This window comes from Eimeria mitis, genomic scaffold (assembly GCF_000499745.2).
Source record: "Eimeria mitis Houghton genomic scaffold, Emh_scaff173, whole genome shotgun sequence".
Taxonomy (NCBI): Eukaryota; Apicomplexa; class Conoidasida; order Eucoccidiorida; family Eimeriidae; genus Eimeria; species Eimeria mitis.
The window spans coordinates 27,250-27,735 of NW_013570046.1; the positions used below are offsets into that span (position 1 = coordinate 27,250).

A 486-nucleotide genomic window follows, 5' to 3' on the forward strand; every position below is an offset into this window, starting at 1 on the left:
GCTCACTCATCCGGACGTCTCAGGGCACCTATTCGCTGGCGCGGGAGAGCCAGCGCCGCAGCAGCAGCAACAACAACAGCAAGAGCAGCAACAGCAGCAGAACGAGTCTACGATTCCGCTGAGTCGGCTGCTGCCGAGAGGCCGCGTTGATCCCAGGACAGCCTGCTGCACCTTTTCCCATTTGCTGCTGTTGCACAGGCACGGCTCCATTAGACTGGAGCAGCAGCAACAAGTCCTCACCCCGCCTTCAAACAAGCCTTATCCGGAGCTTTTTGTACACGTGACGCAACAGTGGCGCACAGCAGAAGATGTCGCAGGGGTACAGCAGCCAGACAAGGAGCCACCGCCACAGCAACAGGACGATGAGCAGCAGCAGCAAGCGCACCCGCAACAGGAGGAACAGCAACAGACCGACAAGCAGCGGCAACAAGGATCACCCGATGAATGCAGGCAAACGGATGACAAAGAAGTGTCTTCTCTTTCCTC

General features: G+C 58.2%; 1 protein-coding gene across 1 annotated transcript in view; it reads left to right on the top strand.

Moving 5' to 3' along the window:
* EMH_0001940 (uncharacterized protein) overlaps positions 1 to 486 on the top strand; it is a gene marked incomplete at both ends in the record, with an annotated part of 5,208 nt that overhangs the window by 4,255 nt on the left and 467 nt on the right. The window contains one exon of the mRNA XM_013495754.1: positions 1 to 484. Within this exon, the coding sequence (XP_013351208.1) occupies positions 1 to 484 (484 nt within the window). The remainder of the gene's footprint in view (positions 485 to 486) is intronic.